The sequence below is a fragment of the Hemibagrus wyckioides genome, linkage group LG23 (assembly GCF_019097595.1).
Source record: "Hemibagrus wyckioides isolate EC202008001 linkage group LG23, SWU_Hwy_1.0, whole genome shotgun sequence".
NCBI lineage: Eukaryota > Metazoa > Chordata > Actinopteri > Siluriformes > Bagridae > Hemibagrus > Hemibagrus wyckioides.
In genome coordinates, this window is record NC_080732.1 from 17,263,680 (window position 1) to 17,284,576 (window position 20,897).

The 20,897-nt window shown below is 41.5% G+C and overlaps 1 protein-coding gene across 2 annotated transcripts in view; it reads left to right on the forward strand.

Annotated features, from left to right (window-relative positions):
- Positions 1-1,610: 1,610 nt before the first annotated feature.
- The window catches only part of ext1a (exostosin glycosyltransferase 1a), a 53,379-nt gene continuing 34,092 nt past the window's right edge, over positions 1,611-20,897 (forward strand). Inside the window, exon 1 of one of the 2 annotated variants that reach the window (XM_058376260.1) lies at positions 1,611-3,408. In XM_058376260.1, coding sequence (XP_058232243.1) covers positions 2,480-3,408 — 929 coding nt within the window. In that variant the 5' untranslated portion in view covers positions 1,611-2,479. The remainder of the gene's footprint in view (positions 3,409-20,897) is intronic. The other variant, XM_058376259.1, reaches the window with a different exon arrangement.

Sequence of the window (20,897 nt, forward strand, 5' to 3'; positions counted from 1 at the left end):
ACAGACAGACAGACAGTGAAAAACAGACACGGAATTTTAAAGAGTCAAAACACACAAAATATAAATAGAGAGAGAGAGAGACAGACAGACAGACAGCAGACAGAGAGAGAGAGAGAGAGAGAGAGAGAGAGAAAGAGAGAGAGAGAGAGAGAGAGAGAGAGAGAGAGACAGGCAGACAACAAGATAGAGAGAGAGAGAGAGAGAGAGAGATGAATTTTAAAGAGACTGACAGACAGACAGACAGACTGACAGTGATAAACAGACTCTAAGAGAAATAGAGAAAGACAGACAGACAGACCAATAGAGAAAGAAAGAGAAAGATAGTCAGATATGATGATGATGATGTTGATTCTCTTGTAATGTATTAAAAAAGAAGATGAAGAAAAAGAAAAAGTAAGTATGTTGGGAATGGTGATAGTGATGAGGTCATCTCTCCCAAAATGTCTGGACCACCAGCCGACCAGCAAATAGGTGTCCTGGAGACCATGTGGTGCTTTAAATATAATAAAAAATCATTTATATTTAAAAGTATATCAGTAAAGTGCAGTGCAGGAAAACTCCTGTAATAAATGTGAAGGATCTATTTAACAATAAGAGGATGTTGGTGTTTTGAGTGATTGTGGGTGAAGAGAGCTCCCGCTCTCTCTGTCTCCTTCTCTGTCTCTCTCTTTCTGTCTCTCTCTCACTCTGTCTGTCTCTATCTGACTGTCACTCTTTCTCTATCTATCTTTGAGTCTGTCTGTTTTTCACTGTCTGTCTGTCTCTCTCTCTATGTCCATCTCTATCTGACTGTCTTTTTTTCTCTTTCTGTCTGTCTGTTTTTCATGGTCTCTCTCTCCTTCTGTGCCTCTCTCTTTCTGTCTGTCTTTCTTTCTCAGTCTGCCTGTCTGATTTATTCTCTCTCTCTTTCTCTCTTTTTGTCTGCCTGTCTAATAATAATAATAATCTCTCTCTCTCTCTCTCTCTATCTGACTGTCTAGCTTTCTCCTTCTGTCTCTATCGGACTGTCTCTCTCTCTCTCTCTTTTTGTCTGTCTGTCTGACTGTCTAATAATAATAATAATAATAATAATAATCTCTCTCTCTCTCTCTCCTCTATGTCCTATTCTGTCTCTATCAGTCTGTCTGTCTGTCTCTCTCTCTTACTGTGTCTGTCTCTCTCTTTGTCTCATTCTCTCTCTCGCTCTCTCTCTTTCTTTGTCTGTCTGTCTAATAATAATAATAATAATAATAATAATATCTCTCTCCCTCTCTCACTCCTCTATGTCTGTCTATCTTTCTCATTCTGTCTCTATCAGTCTGTCTGTCTCTCTTTCTCTATTTCTCTTTGAGTCCTCCTGTTTATCAGTCTGTCTGTCTCTCTCTCACTCTGTGTCTGTCTCTGTCTGTTTCTCTCTTTCTGTCTCATTCTCTCTCTCTCTCTTTCTTTGTCTGTCTGTCTAATAATAATAATAATAATAATAATAATAATAATAATAATAATAATAATGTACCTCAGTTCATATTTATTTACTTTTGTGTAACGCATTTGTTTCCGGCGGCGAACGGGTGCCGAGAAAAGCCCCGCCCTTTGCGGAAGTGACGCGGGCCAATCGGAACGCCGTGGAAGAACGTCACGTCAGCAGACGTCGTGCGGGGATTGGTATGCTAGCTACATTGAAACAATCCGAACAACTCGAGCGCTCCAACATTTCTCCGCTTTCCTTTTTCCTTTTTAATTATTTGTAGCACCGCAACACTTCACGCCGCTTTTATCTTTCATTTATTCCCGTTTACGTCTTCATGTTTATTTACCGGAGGAGTTTCCGAGCCGGTTAGACGGGAGAGAGCGCGAGAACTTGTCGGTGTGTAAGTTTATCTCACGTTACTTAAAAGTCGGCTGCTTTAAAGGCGAGTGTGTCGGGCTCGCGCACCACAACCGGATTGGTTTCTCTTTATTTACAAATAATAAATAAATAAAAGAAATGTATAGCAATGCAGAAATGGGTTCGGATTGATCCGGACGTGTTTCCCGGTTCTACAGACTGTGTCTCTGTTTCAAGCAAAGAAAATAACAATGAGGCTTAAATAGCTTTGAGTACCCCGGCTCTCTGGACCTGCTGGAGCAATGTTCCGAATTTTTTAAAGGAACGTTTTTTTGCTCTGGTTCGATTCTCTTTCATGGACCATTTTTTCCCCAAGTCGTTTTATATTCTTCTTGAGATGCTAATTTTATAAGAGCATGGTTCTGTGCCTGATGCGCGTGCAATCCGACACTGGTTCCGATTCAAGTCCATTGAAGTGAAGCTAAGAGGGGAGGTAAGTGCATGGTAAGTAAAAAGTCGCCCACATGCCCTGGCTTTGGGAACTGGATCAGAGAAGCATTGAACCCTTGCAGGCTGGTGGAAGATGGCCGTGCTTCCCAGTAGGAGCGGGTGAGAACACGACCTTAGGGCGCATTGGATCTATCGATAAAGATCTCGACCTGGACCGAAGGACACATGCAGGCCAAAAAGCGGTATTTCATCTTGTTCTCCGCCAGCGCCTGCCTCGTACTGCTGCTGTACCTCGGTGGGGTGCAGATCGCCGAAAGGAGCCCGGGCGGGAGCGACCGGCGTGGCCCGGAACCTCGCTGGCCCAGATTTGTGGAGCGCCTCCAACCTTTCCTCGTGTCGGATCGAGCGGGAAACGAGGACGGCGTTCCAACATCGCCAAGGGACAAAAGAGATGCCGTCTCTGGCGTATACAAGGGCCGGATGTGCCGCATGGACTCGTGCTTTGACTTCTCCTTGTGCAAGAAGAACGGATTCAAAGTTTACGTCTACCCTCAGGAGAAGGGCGAGAAGATCTCCGAAAGCTACCAGAACATTTTGGCTTCGATCGAGGGTTCGAGGTTTTACACGTCCGACCCGGGACAGGCTTGTTTGTTTGTCCTGAACCTGGACACCCTGGACCGGGACCAGTTGTCCCCGCAGTACGTCCACAATCTGAAAGCGAAGATCCAGAACTCGAATCTATGGAACGACGGCAGGAATCACCTGATCTTCAATTTGTACTCTGGGACGTGGCCGAATTACACGGAGGACTTGGGTTTCGACATCGGCCAGGCCATGTTGGCCAAGGCCAGCATCAGCACGGAGAACTTCAGGCCTAGATTTGACGTTTCCATTCCTCTGTTCTCTAAAGATCACCCGAGGACAGGAGGGGAGAGGGGGTACTTGAAATACAACTCCATCCCACCGTTTCGGAAGTACATGCTGGTATTCAAGGGGAAGCGCTATCTAACCGGGATCGGTTCGGATACCAGGAACGCTCTGTATCACGTCCACAATTCCGAGGACGTGGTCCTGCTCACCACCTGCAAGCACGGCAAAGACTGGCAGAAGCACAAGGACGCGAGGTGCGACCGGGACAACGCCGAATACGACAAGTAAGTGGACTTTGGTGTGACCGCAGAGACCTGTGTGTTTACTTTGTTTTAGAAAATATCGCATCAAGAGCCAGCTGTCACATCTGGTAGCGTGAAAAAGCTAAATCCAGATCATTTTCAGCTGCTTTGATTCATATTCAGCCAGAATGACAACTAGCAGCGACTTGAACTGTTGAATCGTTCTGCTTTCTATTCACGTGGACGCGCGTGGTCCTGCTCCTCGTCTATTAAAAAATTTAAATGTCAACTCATGCAAAAACGTCACGTGGCCTTTCATGTAGAATTTGGAAGGCTTGTCTCATAAACCTCCAGATCACTCAGCTCGTCAGTCCAGTTTCAGATAAAACAGGTCTGGTGATCAGACCGCTAAAAAGTTCATCCTTTTCATGGCTACACAATGGCCTCTCGCGTTCATTCAGCTCACCAGATGTTTTTGCTTTCGGATGAAAAACTCGGACTCGTGCGTCAGGCCGGCGTTCCTAAATTATCCAGAGTTCATATGACCGCAGCATCACAAGACCTCTGTCGCTTTCTCAGTAATCCCCAGAGCCAGGTCGTGGACTGAAACGACTGGAAATGAGCCCGGGAAACATCTGGTTTAAATAAGGACACATTTAATGCATTATACGCTACAGTTTGACACACTTGAGCCACCTGTTCGTGTGTTTATTTACATATCAGTGCCATATTTACTTCCATGATATCAGTCTCACAAGGGCCATATTGCTTATCTTTAATGACTTACTACACCGAGGTTCATATTTATTCCAGTTTCCTCACAGTGACGCACAACGTTTACAAAATCGAGCTTGATTTTACTTATTAATTGCGACACTTTTTGTTGCGTCTGTTACTTCCATCCTGGACAAAACCAGACGTTTACGTAATACACATGATGTTTCTTAAATTCGAGGGAAATGTTACGTCTATATTACGCTCCAGGTCTGACAGGGGTGTGTGCGTGTGTGCGTTTAACCAGAGACCTTCTTGCTTTTATTCCGAATTTCTGTCAGTAATTTCAGCCTCTACGGTCTGCCAAGCTCTGTGTCAAACGCTTCACATTTACAGCGCCGAAATGTCATCTCCGTAACGCTCCAGTTTCCACAATATTGCATAAATCAAAGTTACAAAATGAAACCTTCTGCAAGTCTCCTTGATTTTCTTTCTTCTTTTCTTTAATACTTTCTGCACAGGTCCTTTTTTTCTTTTAACTTCAAACTGCTTTCTACACAATATAAAATCTCTTAATGGGAGAATGTCTACATTTTAATATAAACGGTGGGTTGACCTGATTATTCATGATCGTAACCAGATTGTTCAATGCTGTAAAAATTTTTTCATATGTATGTCATGCAGCAGCTTCGAAGAAATCCAGATGTAAATTTAGATCTGAGTGGAACGAGGAGGAGGAAGAGGAGAAGGAAGATATAGTGTGATTAGGCTTGATCATGACAGTGTACAGGTGTAGAAAAGGAAAGAGAAACAGCAGTAAGTGTGTTGAAATGATGCTCCTTATTAACCGAGTCCATGAAGGTTCACAGGACAGGACAGTCTTTTTGAGAACAGCAGCAGCTCTGAAGCATCCAGGTGAGGTTACTGACTGAAATCAGACTCGGAATCGGACAAATCGAAAAATATGACGGCAATTCAGACAAACCAGAAAAGGTAGGTATAGTTTGGGAATGGAATTCCTACCTCTGATCGGACGAGACATCTGTCACTCAGGATATACAGGAAGTCCAGCAGTAGTTGCAGCAGTAGAGAGTGGATTGGTGTGTGTATGAATGCAGCTCTACTCTTATAGCGCTCCTTAATCTGGAATAGTTTTGTCTTCTAAACACACATGCGTTCTTCAGGTGTGTTTTTTGAGATCGCAAACTAATCATCATGCCATCATACACTATCCGAATATCTGAATATCTAAAATAACGCCACATGAACGTCCTTCCTCAAAGTAGCGCTGAATGAATTCCATTTTCTTATAAAGATAAATGTTAATTTGTTTTCTGATTTGTTATTTTGTTTTGCACCCTTCACCCACCGTAGTGCCTGAACACACGTCCCACCGAACATCACAGCTGTAACACTGGATCTGATCTTCATACATATGTGTAATTTGGCAAAATTGGAATTTTTTGTTGGGGGGGGAGTCCAGATTTTTCTTAACCTTGGCAGTGAGACGTGATAAATGAAAACGCTTTCGTTCAATCTGATGAGCAAACAGCCGTCTCGTTGTCTTTTAGAGCCACAAAGCACTGTGAGTATTACCCCCACCCCATGCCCCGGGGCATTCTGACGGATTAACAGGAACAATACCCATGGTGCCAGTTTGGGTGGGGGGTAAAGGGGGGGAGGTTGTTGGGGGCTGTTAAGGTCATCGACTGCAGACGCCGGTCTACGCAGACGTTTAACACGTAGCAGTCAATCAGCGGCGAGTGACTGCATCCTGCGTGACCCGGGTGCGACCTCACACCCCGGCGGCCTGACCTCAGAAACGAGTCTCACCTGCCGGCGTGCTGTCGCTGTAACACACGGAGATGTTCACATGCCACGCACAGCACTGACAATGTAAAGGCATCAAGCTCAGTGACGCATCGCAGCTGTTCCGTCACGACCTTCTGTCTCCTTTTCTGACAGTTCACTTTGAAAGTGGAAATCTATTATTCATTTATGCGGCAAGACGAAAAATTCACAATTTTATTAGGCAGAAGTAGCTGATTTTAGTGGACTGTAGTAAAAAAAGAAAAAGTCAGGTGCAAAACTTTTTGCACAAATAGGAGACAAATTAAACTTGAATTAAATTTAAAAAAAAAGTGCTGGCTTTAAACATAATTTTAAACATTTATTTTATTTTATTATTTATTTATGGTTTGATTTTTCCAGGCTGTGTTTTTTTCTTTATTCACCACAAAAATATCACAATTGTTTAAATTATCTTTTTAAAGACATTTCAATTCCCTAATCTAAAAAACATTTACTTATAAACATTATTAACATTTATTATATTTACTTTTACTTTAATTATAGCATTTTATTTTGCAAAAAAAAGTTAACACTGAATGAAAGAAAGAAAAAATGTTAATATTTTAACTTTTTTATTTTAAGTATAGCTTTGTCATTTTTGGAATTATTTAGCAAAATATAATTTTTTAAAGGAAAATATATTTTTATATTATATTATACCTTATATTATTTAAATAAATAAATCAGGTGTTTATTCAGGTGTGTTTATTAGGAATTCCTATTAGATTTATTTACAAAAATATAAATAATTTATTGTAGCTCTCAGATCCTCCTATATTATGATTATTTTATTTTATTTTTATGTGGCTTTGGTGATAAAGTATTCTAGGTCATTTCCTAGTTTCAGGTTTTAACTGTAACCTCCGAGTGACTTTTTTGCAACAGCTTGACAAAGTCTCTCAATGACTAAGATTTTCCATGTGCTCATTTTTTTGTGAGAAAGCTTTTAAATGATTTTCCCCCCTCCCCTGCCGTCATGTGGCTTCGTGCTCACATGCTGCGTGTATTATAATTAGTCTGAATTAGTCATTCAGCAACACATTAGTCTGCCGAGATGTTTTCGACGTCTTTCACGCCGAAATTCATTGCCTCTCAATCGTGGCAGTGTGGTAAGAACTCTAATGTGGCTCATTTAAAGTCTCCGATCTGGAGGCGAAATAAGGTTGTGTCCCCGAACAAAAGCGTTTTGTTTCTCCTTTTTCTAGTGAAGTAACATTAATAAATCCTAAACATTTAATTTCAGACGAATTTCATCTGTCACTTTAAGCTGATTTAGCCTAATTAGTAGCTAGCCAGCGCGCTGACTAGTAATTAAAGAAGTCGTCGTCTACATAAATTAACAAACCGCTAACGTCTGGTGCTAAATGTACGGTACGATATGTTCTCCTAAATTTAGACTCCTGGTTTTTAAGTTTCTTTTGGATAATTAAAGGTTTTTTTTTTGTTTTCCTCAAAGGGAAGACCCTCTGTTGAACCCAGAGAGATGACTAAAACATTTAGGATTTGAAACCTGGCTTTTGTAAGGGTTTGTTGGACTGTTCATGGTTCTAGCCTGTTGTTGGGCTCCACATAGGATGTTTATTGGGTTCCTCCAGGTGGACATACTAAAGAACACCTTAGGGTGCTAGATTTAGCTTGTATTTCACCGAATATGTTTAAGGATTCCATCAGGGTCCAAAGAACCAGTTGGGTTCCTCAAAGTTTCCTTGGATGGTTAGAAGGTCTATTTCATTTTTTGATGTCAGCATATACTCTTGGACAGAACAGTTTTGCAAGGGTTCCTTGGATAGTTACAAGGTTCTAGCATACACTGAAGGTCTTGATTCAGGATCTTGGATCGCTAGAACCTTCAATGAAACCCACTGGTATATAAGGGAGTTTAAGCACTCTGGGTAAGCAAGGGTTCCTCAGGGGTTCTTTAGATAGTCTAGCTTCCTGTAGGGGTTGTACTTGGAACCTTCTTTCAAACCCATTGTTCTAGGGTTCCACATGGAATCTCGTCATCTAGATGGACAATCCAGGAGGATTCACTCCTGGACATAAGGGTTTTACAAGGGTTCTTGGAAGGTTCTAGCAGTACATCATGTACTTGTACACACTTTGGAAAAGAGTTCTTTGATTTGTGAAAGTTTCATTTTCTTGCCTCCGTAAATGGTTCAATTGGGAAACCCTTATGGTAGGATTCTACATATAAGCCCATCCTCCAGGAAGAAGGACAAGCAAAGATCCCTGTAGGGGCATAGAGTATTAGAAGTTTGGGTTGTACCAGGATTCCTGGGTTCTTAATGGTTCTTGTATTTAAAATGGGTTCTACTTGGACCCTTGTGTGAAGTTTAATACTAAATGAATAGCTTTGTGGAAGATTTATTTTGTGTCATCTGACCCCTAAGACCGAGGACCTCTACTTCTTGAGGGACAACCAGAGATCCCCTAAGGGGCCTCCACAACCCACTGTTTTTGTGCTCTTCATGGAACATTTTTCGAATATTGGTTCCTACAAGATGGAAAAGTATTTCTTGATGTAACTGCTTTTTCTGCTAATGAGATTTTTTTTCTCCAAAGGTTACTGTCCTGACCTTGAGTTTTCAAACCAACCAGAGGCCTCATGCTGATGCTCTGAAACATTAATACAGTGCGTCCCGTCAGCATTCAAGCACCAAGTGAATGATTTTTTTTTGCCTTGACAGGATTTTGCGTAATTGCTCCATGACAGTAAAAAATGCATGGCACAATTTTTTTTATAGCAGGCAGCAGTTCATTCTCTTCTCATTTCCTTACTAACCATAGGCCATTTTCTTCTCCCTCCATCTCCACGGACACACTGCGAAGACGTCGTACACCGGCGTCCGTGCGAACCCACAGAGCTGATGGCTAAGCGGGTGAATTATTGATGGCTGTATTTGAGTCATGTTTTGCCCCATGCACATTACATCCCCACAGCGCCATCCAAACACCCCCCACCCCCACCCCCACTTTGCATCTTCCTTTGCTTGAAAATTTCATGTCTTATTCATACACGCTCAAGATCTTCTCCATTTCTCACTGCATCCCCTAAAGGCAGGACTGTTTTGCTGTTTCAGAAAATTAAGTAAGTGACTATGAAACATGAAATGAGATGAGGTGCGATGGTGCTGGAGTCTGTAACCGTGTCTCAGATCCCAGAATTTATAACCAAACAGCATTTAATAGGAAGACATCAGGCAATTATGGGAGTTATAAATCCGTTCTAACAAGATATGCTGACGTGTTAGCGAGTTTTCTTGCCGATCGGATGAGATAAGTGTAGAAGTTTTGATCAGTTGGCTTGGTCTTGATGATATAGTCGTCATGGCAACGGTACTGCGTCCAGCTCGTTTTAATGCAAGCTCATCAATAGCTCACCTGACCATGACATACATACACACACATTGGATTTGCTTAGTTCCTCACCACACCATAAAAGGGATCTACTGGGAAAGCTGGAAGGGATTCTGGATATATGCTCGTCCCCTGAACCATAGGCACAGGACCTTTAAGGATGCTTTAAGGTTCTAGCTAGAAATTCTATTGGAACCTTATGGAAAGAGGTTCAATAATGAACCACTTGAAATCATTGCTGTTTTTTTTCAGGGTCTGTTTCGCACACGGTGAGATCGGTCACGTATTGTAAAAGAGCAATACTTCTCCTTCGACCTGAAGTGAAAGGTAATCATGCTAAAGGTGTAGCACCTGCATAATTAGCGCTACGCAGCGTAGCCGAATTTGTACGACCGTTCCCTTTAGGCGCTGGCTGCTAATTAACTGGGAACGTTTGCTGAATTTTGATTCTGCAGGCATCGCTTTTGGAAAGCGCTTACAAATGACTGAATTGTATAGCATTACAATTGGAGGCCTCTCTGCTTATTTCCCACAATCCTCAGCCCCAATCAAATGGTGCGAATTTAAAACCCTGAGACTAATCAGCAAAAAGAAAGGCAAGAACATGGATAAGTAATCTTACTAAAAGCGTTAGAGGGCTGAAATTACAGAAGTGAGGCGAGACAATAAAATAATACGTAAAGCAGCCATTTTGGGGAAAATACACCTTCCGAGTGAGTGTGTGAAGCGTTCCCTGTCTCTCTCAGCACCGAGTGTTGGTTTACCTGAGTGTGTAATTATGCTAACGGCCACCCAGAGCCGTCTCGGGTCGCAATGCGAGGCGTGATTTGGCAGGCAGATGTTTCGCTCGTCTAATAGCAGATGTGGCCACTTTCGCCCCGACAGCCGCCATAATCACACCCCGAGACATCACGGCGGATTTAATGAGACGGTGATACTCGAAAAGATAACAGACTGCTTACAGATCAATGCTCTCTCCACCCCTGCCTTAGTGGGTGATTATGGGTAAGAAGCACAAGACGCTCCGGCTGCTGGAGGGCCCTTGATGAGGGAGTGGAGTGGAGGAAATAATGATAGAAATAGTAACCCACTCACACCGGTCTGAATCTAAATAACCTCAATAAGGGATGGACCGAGATGTCTCAGGCTTGTAATGACTCAATTTGGCTCCTTTCATGTGTTGAAAGTGTGGATTAAATGACAACCAGGCGATTGGTGCAAATATTTTTCCTTGATCATGAGACGCAACCATTAATTGGGAGGAGAATATAATGAGTTTTTATTTTACATTTCTGTCATTTGGTAGATGTTCTTATCCAGAGCGACTTAGGTTTTTATAAAACTGAGCAATTGAGGATTAAGTAGCTTTTATTTGTCACATATACATTAAAGTACAGTGAAATTCTTTCTTCACATAACCCATCCTTGGAGATTGGGGTCAGCCTTGAGGCAGCGCCCCTGGAGCAGGGGGTGGTTGGGGCCTTGCTCAAGGGCCCAACAGTGGCAGCTTGGAGCTGGAACCCTGATCTTCCAGTCAACAACCCAGAGACTTAACCACTTAAGCTACTACTGCCCAATTGCTCAAGGGCCCAACAGTGGCTTGGTGGACCTGGGATTCCAATCAGTAGTCAGTAGTCATCCTTCCAATCAGTAGCCTAATGCCTTAACTTAGCCAATGCCTTAACCACTAAGCTACCGCATCCCCTTTTATTCATATTCTTACCTCCAAAAAAGTGAAATATTTAAGCAACAATTTAAGCTCATGTTCCAATGAAAAAGTCGGTTTATACCACAATTGAATTTCAAACAAACAAAAAGACTGAAAAGAATTATTCATTCAGAATTTGAAAACCAGTTTTCACAGAGTATTGGCATCTCATCACTTGAGGTCAAGCTCACCCTCTGTAACAGTTGTTAAGGCTTTGTTAAACACGAGCGACCAGAAGCCGAGTGGAAATGTTAAGCTTGCTCAGGTAACTGTATCGCTTTCCTCACCAGGTCTCTCTATACGATACAGATATAGCTTTTCCAGCTGTCACTTCCAGCGCTCGAACATTCATACACACTCGTGCAACCGGATGATGTTGCAGCTCAGAAGTAAGGAAAGCCGAGAGCCTTTTTTTTGAGCCAGCTCGTCCGCATTCCCGATTTGGAAAGGCAGTGTGGGAAAATGCAGGGTCAACCGCTTGTCCCGTTTCATGTCCAGGCACACTCACAAACACACTCCGAGCTCACCAACACAAGACGGCTAAAACAGCTGAGCCTGCAGCTGGCAGGAGGGCCTGTGGTCCTCATAACGCAGCCACAAACAGGAAACACTGGTTTGCTCTTTTTCCTAAGTTTGTCGCTGTTTTTCTTCTTCGTCATTCATGCTTTATAATCTCCAAAAGGACATCTTTCTCTCTCATAGCTCTGTCGACTTTCCACAAGCCAAGCATGTTTTTTTTGTTTTTTTTCCTCCCCCTGTCGTGCTCGAGATGGAAGAGAAACAAGTGTGGACTCGGATAAGAATTCAACATGACGCCTCAGCGAACCTGTCAATTTGCATCGATTCCTTTCCGTGGGCTGTTTCACATATTTCCCCGCATGTCATTTTCTCTTCTCCAGCATGCTGCTATTTTTAGTATAAACTTGCCCGAAAAGAGCAAAAGTATGTTCATTAGCGGTTTGCGTTTTTCGCTGTTTTAGTTTTTCGTGCATCCACAGGGGTAAATTTGGCAGATTCAGCTCTTCACTTGTGTTCAGCTAAACGTTCGGTATGAAAGCAGATCATTTGACGAAGCTTTAAGGGTTCCCAGTTGGAAAACAGGAGGAGGCGTTTTTTTTTTGTCTCTAAAACCCTTCATTCACACTAGCAAGCGATAGGCCAACATTTCTCAAGTCTCTAGGCATGAGGTCCCCAAAAGCTTGGAATTCCTCTCACCAATTCTACACTGGTTGTCTTCTGTCACTGAAAAACCTCAACACTAATATCTTTGATGGTTCAACAAATTTGCCACTCAGAAACCAGTAGTCTTACACCATTCAGGCATATTAAGCAGTATGACCACCTGCCTAATATTGTGTTGGTCCCCCTTTTGCTGCCAAAACAGCCCATCGAGGCATGGACTCCGCTAGATCCCTGAAGGTTTACTGTGGTATCTGGCACCAAGATGTTAGCAGCAGATCCTTTGAGTCCTGTAAGGGCCTCCAAAGACTTACAGGATACTTTTGATAGATACTGACCACTGCAGACCGGGAACACCCCACAAGAGCTGCTCTGATCCAGTGGTCTAGCCATCACAATTTGGCCCTTGGTCAAACTCGCTCAAATCCTTATGCTTGCCCATTTTTTCTGCTTCTAACACATCGACTTTGAGGACAAAATGTTCACTTGCTGCCTAAAATATCCCACCCACTAACAGGTGCCATGATGAGATCATCAGTGTTATTCACTTCACCTGTCATAATGTTATGGCTGATCGGTGTGTATATGCCTTAATTTGTTGGTTTGTTACCAGCTCATCTAAAGACAACAGGAACAGTCATAAGAAACATGTTCCACTTTTCTCAGACTTCCCCTGCCCACAAGACAGCTGTATTACTCTTTGAGTCATGAATCATAATGTATAGTTGTTGGGTTGTATTCCTTAAACACAACCACTGACTCCTGATGTATGAGACAAATGGCCTTGTCCTCGCTCTGCACAAAAAAGTAATCAGAAGTCCAAGCTCCTCCAGTCAGAGTCGATTTTTCTTTTCTTTGACGTTGTCAAGCCTGGCTAGTTTGAGAATGGACACAACAGTGATGTAGCCTTGGTTAAATATGATGTTGGTGAAAAATGAAATACCTCTTAGTGGCCAGGTTTTTTTTTTTTTTTGAAGTAAGAGGAGAAGAGATTTTAACCATCAGTCTCTAAGCTGACATTTGACTGGTTGTTGAATTAATGACTTTATATCTTACTGGTATTTCATCCACATTATTTATGAACTGGACATGTTTAACTTTTTATTTATTCCCACTCTTAAAGCCATTGTGAAAATGGGTTGGATTGATTGTTTGATTACAATGTGAAATACAGTACTGGTGGGATGTATGGGGTAGTACAGCTCCAAACCAGTGGGGTGTATCGGGCAGTAAAAATTAAAACTGGTAGGATGTATGTGGCAGTACAGTTCTAAAATGGTGGGATTTATGGGGCAGTACAGCTCCAAACTGGTGGGTTGTATAGTACAGTACAGCTCCAATCTGGTAGAATGTATGGGGCAGTACAGGCCCAAACTGGTGGGATGTATGGGGTAGTACAGCTCCAAACTGGTGGGATGTATGGGAAAGTAAAGCTCCAAACTTGTGGGATGTAGTGGGTAGTACAGCCCCAAACTGGTGGGATGTATCGGGTCGTACAGCTCCAAACTTGTGGGATGTATTGGGCAGTACATTTCCAAACTGGTGGGATGTATGGCGCAGTACAGTTTTAAATTGTTGGAGGGGGGTATGGGGCAGTAGAGTTCCAAACTGATGGGATTCCTGATGGAAGCACTGTTATGAATTGATGGGGGTTAAGGGGCGGTATAGTTCCAAACTGAGGGCATGTATGTGGCAGTAGAGTTGTGAATTACGGTGTATGGGGCAGTACAGTTTTGAATGTTTAGGGTGGGGGTGGTATGGGGGAGTAAAGTTCCAAACTGATGGGGTGGAATGCACTGGGCCAGTAGAGATGTCAATTGTTTGGGTGTATGGGGCAGTACACTTACAAACTAATGAGTGCCATCACACACTTTAAGAAAACTATTAGGAACTATTTAAGCAGAAAGAACTCCTGAGCTTGACCCCAGTGCATTACAGCACAACATGCTGATATTTACTGTCTGTTAAATTTTAGAGTACTTCTTCAAATGCCATAGGAAGTTCATTTGAATGAAATATGACCCAACTCCTACCAAACTCGAGGCCTTTGTTGCAAGCCGAAGCTGTGACGTTTGATCCCATGCTCTTTACTCATGCTTTCAAGCCTTTGCGTTCTGCTCTCCAACCTGGAGTCTCAAGTGTATATTATGTACATTTCTGCCTAGTTGATGCCAGTCATCTGCTTTCTCATCCACCCACAGCCCCTCCATCTCCGAGTGCATCTGTGCCACTAAGCCAGGCAGCAGGGTTTAAAAACTGCTCTATAAATATAAAAATATAAATCCCCGAAGGGCGGCATGACGTCAGCCCGTCTCCGTGTCACACGGACCGCGCACATTTTTCTCCATGCTTTGGCAGTGCTTCCTAATTAGAAACGTGGTAGAAGCTTTTGCTTTATGGCTGCCATTTGATCCCTAGCTTTTTTTTCCCTACTTTCCTTCAATGCCTACATGGGAAGGAGCTTGGGTTTTGAAAGAGTGACTGGGGAAGTTAATGTGGTGTAGCAGGCATAACATTTTTTATAGCCCATTTTTCTTAGTTCTTGGGTTAACACCATGTGTAGACATTATTTAAAGGGGGAAAAAAACGAAGATGAATGATCATGAGACTCGTACGATGACCCGGTTAACGATTTAAGCTAATCATCCAGAACAGACAAAAACTCTGCACGTTTCTGTAGGACGAATCACCCTATCACGGAGAGGAATTTTATTTTATTTTTTATTTTAGGAGATTCTGAAGTTTCCTGTATTCACTATCACTTTTCATTGAGTTTGTATGCTTTTCGATTAGCATTCGATTTTTCAAGAATGTTCACCTTCCTGCTTTCTCATTTTCAGAATTTAGCACTACCACAAGTTGTAAAAGCCATGCCCCTAATGATTTCTTTTCCATGATTGAAAGCGGTTTGCAGAAGAGCAGCTAGCTAACTAAAGGCACTAAAGGTTAGAGATGTTGGGTTGTTGATAAAAAAAACATGGCTGAAAAAATGTTAAAAATCGAGAGAAATCTTTCATTCAGGGTTAGCATGATAAAACGGCAGCATCGTGAACAACATGAACAACAGATCTGCATCTTCTTCTTCATCATCTCTCTCCACCTATCCCTATCTTCTACATCCTCAACACTAGCTTCATATCTTCATTTATTCCATCCATATACCTCCTCTTTGCCTCCTGCTTGGCAGCTCCATGTCCAACATTCTCCTACCAATATACTCACTCTCCCTCCTCTGAACATGTCCAAACCATCTTAATCTGGCCTCCCTAACTTCGTCCCTCAAACGTCCAACATGAGCTGTCCCTCTGATGTACTTGTTTCTAATCCTGTCCAACCGTGTCGCTCCCAAATAGAACCTCAGCATCTTAACAATAGATCTGCATAATTATTACTATTTTGGTATTAGAGAAAACCTCATTGGACATTGAAGCACTGATTCATTTTTAAATACTTGTTAAAATACGTTACAACACAAACCTCATCTAGATTATGAATGAACTTGCATCATCTGAAAGTTTGAATACTTCAGCTCATATGTAATGACGGGAAAAAAATCAGACTAAGGTTCAAGCCAGGAAGGATGAAGAATACGAAAGATCTTTCATCCGGTTTGATCCGGGTTAGCATTCATGCTGGTGTTTATTTTAGATTGCACTCACTGGACTTTGCCTTTTGGTTTGTGGTTGCGAAAGGTAGCATTAGTCAACACGTGTAATGAAAGGCTTTCCAGATGTTTCCCAATAAAACGTTTCCAGTACACTTTAGATGTCTGGACTTTCCCGCCGCTGATGTCATGAAACTTGGCACCATGCTGTTTTATTTATTTATTTTATTTTATTTTGAAGCATGAAGTAACTTTCTTAATTATTCATGATTGTTTACGGTTGATAAAGATTTTATTACAAAACATTACGGTTGTATTGATTCAATGAGTCGTTAAATTTCTAAATCGACCTCCATTTTGCTAATTTTTTTTTTCCCCCTAGTACAAAAGCTCAAGATTAATATTAGACAGAAAGTTCATGATTAATATTAGACTTTTATTTAAAATTTTACATTAATCCCTAGTTCCTAAATTGAACTGTGGTCAATAAAACTGCTAAAATACTGGATGCATAAAACAAAAATAAAAAATGATATAAAACATAAAAAACAAATAAAAAATAATATAAAACATAAAAAATATGTAAATAAAAAATAATATAAAACTTTAAAAAAAAATATAAAACTTAAAAAAATATATATATATAAAATATAAAAAACATAAATAAAAAAATAAATAAAAGCTTCAGCAAACTTATGTAATCATATTCGTTTGTAATTTCTAATAATCGTTCCTTTTTTTAATTCAATTTATTTGTAAAATGCTTTTAACAATGGACATTGGCATTAGAGGTAGCTAATTAGTTAGCATGTGTTAATGTTAAATTCTCGATTCTGATTGGTCGAAAGGTGTTGGTTCATTTTCTAGAGTCACTGCTCCAGCACATGGACTTGGATCACGGGGGGGTTATAATGGTCATGTAGGTCATGTGACCTTATAGAACAGCGATAAACAGCGGAAATGGTGACTTTTTTTGGACAGAGTCTCCAGTGTCAGTGTTTAGATTGAATATTTACCAGTGAGAGAGGCATTTATAGGTTTGAGAAGTGACGTGCGTCATTCTGTAATAAATACAGACCATAGCACCGTCCAGTCGTTTATTATTTTCCTGTAACAGCATATCTCTAGTGCTTTTATTCCTGGTGGATCGTAAGGACGTTCTCATACCCTGTCCGCTCCTCAGACTCTTCAAGCCGAATCTTTCTGACCGATCTTTGAGAGCCGCACAGTGAGTAAGGTTTTATTAGGGATTTTATAATACTTTCCTGCAGTTTTTAATTTTACGATGGCGCTTCTGCTTGGTCTAAGCCTCGCGGAGCCTTTTAAATCACTGTGCTCTCTGTCAGAGTGTGTTTAATTTATTCAGGCATTGTAACAGAAGAACAGCACACTCTCTCTCTCACACACACACACACAGAAATCAGTGCTGTTGCCAGGGTGTCGTTTACACAGCAATCCCACGCTTCTGATGTAGAGATGGCGGAGGATTCTGGCCAGGCCCGGGCATGTCCGCCTCCAGCCAAAAGACTGAAGAGTGTTGGGAAGTTTGATGGAAAGGTCACCTCCTCCCCGCTCTGCTTCTCTATAGAAACCACCAGCCTCACCTGCTCCTTCATTGGAAACTGGACCGGAGTGTAACTTGTAGAAATCTGACTGGCTAATCTGACTAGTTCGATTCTTTCCCCTCTCCTCCTTCCCCCTCCTTTCACTTATTTGGGCTTCTATGTGACATCAACCTTTGAGTTGGTTTCTGAAATTGTGACACACACACACACACACACACACATGTATACACACCTGCAGACACACATACATACACACACACACATAGATATACACTTACACACCTGCAGACACATACTCAAACATACATAAATGCATACGTGTGTGTGTCTGTGTATATGTATATGTGTGTGTGTTTGTGTAGATGTGTGTGTATGTACAGTATGTGTGTTTGTGCATGTATATGCATGAGTGTGTTTGTGTAGATGTATGTGTATCTATAGTAAGTGTGTGTGCACGTGTGTGTGTGTATAGTGTTTGTGTATGTTTGTATATATGTGTGTTTTTTTATGTGTGTGTATACAGTAGTGTGTATGTTTGTATGTGTTTGTGTGTTACTGTATATACACTGTGTGTGTTTGTGTATGTGTGTGTATACAGTACATGTGTCTATGGGTGTGCATGTATGTGTGTACGTGTTTGTGTGTAAGTGTGTATATACAGTATGTGTTTGTGTAGATGTATGTAGGTGTGTGTAACGTAAAGATGGCCGCTGAATAAAGCCGGACTAAGCGGTGCTTCAGGCTCTTGCCGGTAAATCCGAGCACTCATCGTTAAATAAAAGGGATTCTGGGAAAATGGGAAATCTGACAGCTATCCAGCAACATGGTCCTTTTCCATACAGAATTTCAACCACGGATCTGTCTTTCTTTTTAAACACGTCCTAGCCAAAACCATTTCCCTGAAACCAATATCGTCAGAGTTCATTCATCTGCAAGGGAAAAAAGCTGTTTGAGATGATCCTCCCAAAATCTGGGCTGAATTCTCTAACACAACAGATGTTCTTCATGTCGGATTGTTTGGAGAAGATCATCAAGAGACATCAGCTGAAATGAAAAAATCACTATTATTATAATTATTATATTATTATCAGTGATGTAATGCCAGATCCTGATTAGTCCTGAGAACAGGCTCACTTCAACACAAACCTGATCTTGAGGTAATAAAGACAACGTCTTCAGGCTCCAGAGAGATTTTTTTTCCCACCATGCACCATTTTTCCTCACTGACAGCGGTGTGACAAAAAAAAAAATCAGACAATTAAAGCCGGCTTAAAGCGGATAAGCCTGATTGGATGACAGTTGTGTCTTCAAAGCTTTTAATCTTTGTGTAAAATCTTATACTGTGCTTTTGGATTAGTCCTTTGACTCGTATTAGCATATCATGATTTCAGCTTGTTGGAACAGGAAATATTTATAGAAAGGGTTTGTTAATGGTGTGAGTTAAATGAGTCACATGACTAAAAATCTAGCATTGTTTTTGAATATGCAGAGAAAGTCAAGTTGTCAGATTCGTCTGGATTAACCTGGTGGACGTGATTACAGTGGAACCTCGGTGTAGGAATTTCTTAAGGTGAAAATTTGTATTATGGAACAAATTCTCCCATAAGAAATAATGTAAATGCATATAATCCATTCCAGCTGACCAATAATATGACCAATGTGACCGATACGAAGCGTATGTAAACTGTATGGCTGCTTACAAAGAACTGACCCAAGCCAAGCATTCCGTGTCAAAGGTCATCACAGGAAGTCGTTCCACCGAGCTAGGGCTAAAAATAGAACAGACCACCCACCCCACCAATCTGTCAACAAGAAAACGTGAAAAATAGCTAGCTTTTGAGCACATGCCATAGGCAACGTTGGTATCGTGGGTGGGTCTTTCCAAACAGCTTTCACTGACTGAAAAATAATGCGTAAACTCCCTTTGCTTGGCTTTCCGCTGATGCAAACACGTTTTGAACGGCTCCCGGACGTACACACAAGTTAGCCAGCGCTCAGTTCGGTTTATTCGTATGCTGAAAATGCTTCGTATGCTGATGCAAATTCGTTGTGAAATTTCAATTCTTAAGGGGAAAATTTGTAAAGAAGGGCATTCGTGATTGGAGGTTCCATATGTATTTGTTTCTCAGACTTGTTTAGTTGATGGCGAATCAACAAAAGCACTTGTTGTTCTTCCGGCTGTTCCCTGTTCAGGGTCACCACAGAGGATCGTTTGGTCAGCATTTTTGATTTGGCACAGGTTTTACACCGGATGCCCTTCCAGATGCAGCCCTCACATTTAAATCAGGCTTGGGACCGGCACTGAGAGTTAACTCTTCAGTGGCTGGGTTAGCTCCCTGTCTGGGAATTGGACCCAGGCTGTGGCAATGAGAGCACGGGATCTCATATTCCTCCCAAAGTTTTTGTTGTTTCCAAAATGCAATCTTTTAAATCAACCTTTCATTTTAATTCCTTTTTAAACGGAACACTGTCACAGTATGACTGTCAATTTCTTCCTCTCTGTAACTGTAGAGCGAAGCTCAGCAGCTCCGTCATAATGAACCGTACACGCTAACTAGCGAGCACATTTATCACACAAACGATCCCAAAGATTCCAAAATCATTTCTATACGATTTGCATTCTCCTGTTTGCGATGCTGTTTATTCGTGATCTAACCCTACAGCAGACACATTTCCAGCGCTGAGAGCTGCAAGAATAAAAACCTGTGTCTCTCTTTCTCTCTCACACACACACTGACCGCCACCGCTGCCTCGCTTCTGGGCACGCTCCGGCTTAACTTTTCAATTATTTAGCACATTAGAATATTTCATACAGTGACAGTTGCCTGGAATTCAGATTTTATTTATGGCCATGTTTTGCTGCCCTAAGTTGTCCACGCAAATGATGTCGGATGTGCACACGCATGCTTAGCAAGGGAATAAAAAAACATGAAGGAACCGCGTCGATCTGAGTTAGGAAGCGCGAGAGTTAGCACCACAGGTGAACATCAAACACAGAGAAATGCGTTCATTGAGATTAATGATTAATGACAACAAATTACACCCACACCACACTAATAAATCTGATCATGTTTGTCTGACTTGCGCTTAGATCAAAGCAAGGAGATGATAAATTGTTGAGTTTTATCATTTGCACTTTATTACTATGCATCCTGACGTGGATTAGTTTCTCCTAACATTATATCCTGATCTCTTATATAGTTGAAGAGGTTGTAGGAGTTACATGAAGTTATTAACGTAAACAGATGCACTGATTTGGGCCGGTCAATGTCATGGCAAGGTCAAACGTTTAGCCATTCAGGAGATCAACATGTTGATCCAAACATGGACAAGAGATATTGTTTAAAACAAACAAGGAAGTAACATGGATCCAGATTTTTTTTAGACTTACCTTGTGAGCCCTTGATACAGCTTTAAACCACTTTAAGACTAGCCCTTCTTGCCTTTTCGCTGAAACCAGATGTCGGTTAAACCAGAAGACACTGGATGTGATTTGCTTCACAGCAAGTGGGTTTTTAGTCATTCAAAAAAGGTTAATCTGACTAATCAGAAG